This window comes from Setaria viridis, chromosome 4 (assembly GCF_005286985.2).
Source record: "Setaria viridis chromosome 4, Setaria_viridis_v4.0, whole genome shotgun sequence".
Taxonomy (NCBI): Eukaryota; Viridiplantae; Streptophyta; class Magnoliopsida; order Poales; family Poaceae; genus Setaria; species Setaria viridis.
The window spans coordinates 15,273,606-15,279,605 of NC_048266.2; the positions used below are offsets into that span (position 1 = coordinate 15,273,606).

The following is a 6,000-nucleotide window of genomic DNA, read 5'->3' on the forward strand; positions in this document are numbered from 1 at the left end:
TAAAAATTTAGGCATCTAAATGACTTAGTTTAAAATTTGTCAACAACAAAGTTGTACATCTTATTGAAAGCTACTGTTTTATATACCAAAAAGGATTTTCATCTGATTAGTATGAATTGCATCAAACTTTTAATATCTCAATTCAAATTCGACATAAACATCGTGTAGTTTAATCATATAGTTGAACTAACTAGCTTTACTATACCACAGCCCCATATTAGCGTCATATATTTATGGACGGACGGAGTAATTCACTGTGGTAGATAGCCCATTATGTTGGATGATAATAGAATATTTTAAAACAATAACCATATACATACTTTCAGTTTGACAACTTTGAAATGTGGGATAACAAGGTTATTATATCCCACAGTTCTTATGTGGTGCTTGTTTGAATTCCCACTGTTCTTACTTGGAATCCGTCTAAGAACATTAGCAAGTAGTTTTTCAAAGCACTTTTTTGTACTAAACATGAATATACCCTGACTTATGTTTTGCCAGAATACTAAACAGGAATATTTTTTGAATTCTAAAACAACCTATTTTAGAATGGATGGAGTTCTAAGTAATTGATATATTCAAGAAGTACAAAACAACCTTAGTTTCGCAGAAATATACTCTGTAACAATTTCTTTAGTTGTAGTGCAGTTTCCGATGGAGCCATAGAGATATATATTCTATTCCTTTTGCTAGGTTTTTTTCATGGTAGTGGTTCCAATATATTATTTTTGATTTGTTTGGTTAAATAATCATAAATATATGCATTATGATCATTATGTTTTCATTTGATACAGAAAAACATTGTCACAGTTTTTTCTTCAAGAGATAAACGCACTTCAGTCATGAAGAATACAGAGCCATGTCCCGCGTCTGAGAACAAATTTTCACTATTTTATTTTATGACTGAAAATGTGCTATACAAATACAACAAGAATATTATTTTGTTTTGCTATGAACTGATCGAGCTTGATGTCACTTTTCAATGGTCTTGGGCTGTGGCTTTCGGTGTAGAAAAAATAGCCATATATACCACCTACAAAGATCATTGTACGCTTTCATCAAATTTGTCATGTACAAAGAGGCCAATGCAAGAAGCGATTAATTGTGGCCTGCTACTTCTCTTTCTTGGAGCACGTCCATGTCCTGTTGCTGGTGTGACACGTGGTAAACAGATCTGCTAAAATCATCATACATTAAACTGGATCCCCAAGTATTCTAGAGGGCATGAGATGGGATGCGCTAAGAATATGTTTTGAGTACTTTTAACGGACAAGAGGGTGTCCGTTTCTTTATGAGCTCCTAAAATTCATGTCACATTCGTCGAATGTTTAGATACTAATTAGAAGTATTAAACATAGAATAATTACAAAACCAATTGCATAGATGGAGGCTAATTTGCGAGACGAATCTATTAAGCCTAATTAGTCCATGATTTGACAATGTGATGCTACAGTAACATGTGCTAATGATGGATTAATTAGGCTTAATAGATTCGTCTCGCGAATTAGCCTCCATATGTGTAATTAGTTTTATAATTAGCTCATGTTTCCTAATTAGCCTCCGAATATTCGATGTGAAATGAATTTTAGTATGGACAAAAGATCCAAATACCCCCTAATTTATGGATAAAACAGGTGAATATCCTAAAAAGCTTGCACAGCAGAGGTAGGTAGTTGGCACTTGACAGGCTTTGAGAAAACGTCTCTACCGGTAAAAAGGTTTTTCTGGTGAAACTTCAGCACTTGTGCAAAACGTTTGTAAATAGCTCCTTTTTTTTTGCTAGGGGATAGGGGAATGTGGGAAGCCAGTGCAAGACATTTTTGCTGGCTCCCAGTTTATTTTTGCGAAAGGATTTAAGTTTCTTCAAGCCAAAGTCATTTTTTTTCCTTTTAAGCGTTTGTAGTGCTTCAGCGCCAAGCTAGTGGAGAAAGAACCCTCCTAAAAGGGCCAACTAATTGATAGTCATATGTTCCACGTACAAGAGAAACATTGTTATGTAGTCCTCATATCAGAGACAGTCAACCAGTCAACGGCTTGCATAGATGCCATCTGTCTTGCTAGAACAGCTTTATGCTCACTGGCTTATGGGATCCTCTACCACCGATGACTAGTGGACGCTAGTGCAGGAGAGCAGATCTAGACGAGGGCGCCTTATCTGAGAGCTGCGCCCAGCAGCCTACGCCAGTTTTGGTGACATTGCCACAGCCAAGGCCTCAACTCCTCCATTGGCCAACCTCTGAGATGGAACGGCTCGTCTGCCGTCTTGTGTGCCTTTTGCTTTCTGTCGTGGGTAGCATCGATGAAGTTCAAAATTGCTAGGCTAACAGCGTGAGCTGGTGCGCGACCGAGGAGTCATGATCGAAGCTGGAGGCACTCCGTGGTCTGGACTGTTGTCTCTGCCATATCGGCACATAGAACGATGGTGCACGTCGTACGAGTTCAGGTTTTGTGACAGCTTAAGTTGTGCGATGATCCTAAGCTTGATTTTGCACGTAGGAGTCTTTTTTTTTTCATGTACTATCATGTATTCTCATGTTGTTATTATGCACGCAGGACAATCCTCTCTCACGATCTCTTGACTCCTTCCTTGTCCAGCACCAGCTAGTATGCTCACGATATAGCAAACTTCATCACAACAAGCAGCCGACAATAGCATCATTTGCTGCTCCACTACACCTCGGGACACGTCTGGTGCATTCTTCAAATTTAATAACGTACATATATAAACTGAGGTTGAGCACCTTATAGCGCTTACATAGATATGATTAAAAACGAATACAAATTTTACTATAACACAATACTACACTGATGATCATATCATCCGCCTATAACTTCTCATACAGTCATATCTCAGGACAGTTTCACACACATGAGAGATTTTTATTTAGTTAGAGAAGAGGCCATTTTCCTCTGTGAATAATAAGTCATGACAAAAAATCTTTATTTGTAATGGAATATATGCACTCGTCGTGCATTACACGTCACGTGTTTGTTTTTTTCATACAAAAGATGCATGCTTGAGGTTTATAGGATTCCAACCCATGACCTCGGCATAACATGATGCCTCCTTACCATTGCTTCATTCCCAAAACTTTAGATGATTATTTGGGCACCCAAATAATTAATTCAAATTCAAAGTTATCAACTATGAAGATATAAATCTCGTCGAGCGCTACAATTTTCAATTCAATAATGTTTTCATTTGACTACTCATGAATATATCATGGATGTATGAATTTTGCACTAATTGATAGACAAACACTGATTTTCGCAGCTTAATCATAGACAAACTCCATTAGGACTATCAGTGGAAAAGCATGGCTTCGAGTATTAAATGCCCTCTCTTTGACGTTTAGTCTCAGCACAAACGACACATATATCCAACTGCAGGGAGCACCTAGGTAGAAATCAACTACTCTGGCCTCTCAATAAGCTGACCAAGAAATCCGTTATTAGCAAGACACTAGAATAAAGAAAATAGCGTGTTCTGACTTATATGGACGATTTAGAGAGAAGAGTCTAAAATCCATGTGTGAGCCTATTTTAATTTATTTTCTTGAAAAAATTACGTACCACTAGGACATCATGTCACGTTCAAATGCTGAATGGCTCGACGAGGTCATGTATTCGTGGTATGGTTATGGTGGTTTGGTAGGAGCGTGCTGGCTCCAAACACAAACAATAGTTGCGTAGATTTTGAATTGACATTTTTTTATATACTCCCTCCATCCTAAATTACTATTCGTTTTGGTTTTCTAAATATATAGCTTTTTCTATGGACCTAGATGTATGCATGTCTAGATACGTAGCAAAACTATGTATCTAGAAAAACTAAAAGAAAATAATACTTTGGATGGGGGGAGTAGTACATACTACAGTAGAAGCAAATTTGACTGGTTTCACCGGCCAATTCACATCGAGGCAACCAAAATCAACTCTAGTGAAATTGATCCTGCATGCACAACTTGCTCCTTCGGTTCCTGCAGTGTCTTCTATGATGTCAGTTGCCCATCTGTACTCAGTTACCAGTGGTGTGGGACAAGTAGAATTAATATATATAGCAGCTCCGATTAGCAGCTCTCTAGAGCTGTTGCCCAATTTATCATATATAGGCAACCTAATTCTACATCTACATCTACTAGAATGGGAATGAGTACACTATGGCATCTAGCTAGCTATGTTAGCTTTTCGCAACTCCAGCAATGCACTGGGAAGCAACGGCCGGCGAATAATGAACTTGCTGGGCACCATCAACCACACATGTAGCTCCACTCATACTAGAATCTCAATGCCCGGCTACATTTGGGAAGTAATCAAGTCGATGCAGTTCGATCGGCTAACTGCCAACCGTATCATGGAACTTATTGGAGGCTGAATTACTTCGGCTCAATCCCGGCCCGTCCAGTAGCTCGGCGATAGGCCTGGACGCGTGTAGCGTGCATGGACGCGTTGCCGGCTCTATAAAAACCCCGCCGGAGCAGTGCCAGGCCAGTTCACCTAGAGGTGCAGAAATGGCGGTCAAGTCGGCAGTTCTTCTATGTGTTGTCTTGGCTTCTCTCCTTCTCGTCTTCCAGGATGCGACGTACGCTAGGGAGCTCACTGAAGCCAACGGTTTGCTCTCGCCTCTCTATCCTTCCCAGTGTCTCTCTCTGTGCATGGATTACATAGAAAGTTTTAAGGAAACTGCATCTGTTACTATTTTGAATTGGACGAGCTGCTTTACACTAACATTATTCTGCATTTGTGATATCCTGTTGAAAACAACCATCACTAATTTCTAGCTATTAACATGCACGCAGAGCCTGTAGGGAGGACTGTGAAGCCTGCTGGAGGGCCTGGATTCAAGGACGTGAAGTGGCTACTAGGTGGCCACAAGCATGGTGGCGGGTATGGAAATGAAGGTGGGTACGGTGGAGGATACGGAAACAATGGTGGGTACGGCGGAGGAAATGATCCACCTAGCTACGGTGGTGGATATGGGCCTGGATACGGTGGAGGATATGATGGGCCTGGATACGGTGGAGGATACAAGCACCATGTCCATGGCGGTGGTGGCTATGGGCCTGGATATGGCGGTGGCTACGGACCCAGTTATGGAGGTGGAAACAGTTGCCCTCCATGCGGAAGTGGTAATGCTGGTCCTGGGTACGGAGGCGGCTACGGTGGTGGCAATGGTGGAGGATACCGTAGTGGCAGCGGATACGGTGGAGGTGGCGGCTATGGAGGTGGATATGGTAGTAGTGGCACTTCTCCATGAGGCAGACATGGCAGCAGTGCGTAGGAACAATGGTGGATCCTACTAAGAATTTGAAGCATAAGAATGTATGCTAGCTTTTATGTCAAATAAATCGATCATGCAGGGTGATGTTTGTGACCAATTTATATATGGGATCATGTCCGATTCGTGTGGTATTAAACATCGACTGTTTCCATGACTGAAGAACCATAATAAAAGCTGGCCTTTGTGTGTTGTCGTATGTATTTGCTGGTTTTTTAAACTTGTGTCTCGTTATTTGTGGAATAACCAGACAAGTTTGTTTTTGTCACAGATAGATCGTGCTTCTAGTACAAGCGAGTCTTCAGTGCAGTTGCTATAAGATTTTGCGATGAGGTTGCCATGTTTAATTGGCAACGATGAATCGAACTATAATGATGGAAGAGTTGTAGCTCGTTGAATATGCCATGACTTGTTATCGAATGACCATGCTGGTCTTTTTGCAAGAGTCGACATTTTTACTTTAGAATGTAATTTCGAGCTTAGTATTTGTAAGATGCAAGCACCCAACTTGATAGCTGATATATAGCTTTGATTTTGACGGTGAAAAACAGTGGCAAGGCGATGCATAAACAAATATGCATCGGTGGTTGACTGGTTGTGGACATTCGTGGTGACCTGCAAATCCAAGCCATTCTAATCCACGATTATGTGCTACCTTTCTTTTGTAATTTATAGTATATATTTAGCTTATTTCAGAACCTTTATATTTCCCCCTGCCCTCC

At 40.6% G+C, this 6,000-nt stretch overlaps 1 protein-coding gene across 1 annotated transcript; it reads left to right on the forward strand.

The window, feature by feature from the left end:
* Window positions 1–4,477: 4,477 nt before the first annotated feature.
* LOC117853771 (uncharacterized) lies at window positions 4,478–5,477 on the forward strand. Its single transcript, XM_034736058.2, has 2 exons — window positions 4,478–4,611; window positions 4,800–5,477. The coding sequence occupies exons 1-2, from the start codon at window positions 4,512–4,514 to the stop codon at window positions 5,255–5,257; spliced, it is 558 nt and encodes a 185-aa protein (XP_034591949.1). The 5' UTR covers window positions 4,478–4,511; the 3' UTR covers window positions 5,258–5,477.
* Window positions 5,478–6,000: the final 523 nt, after the last annotated feature.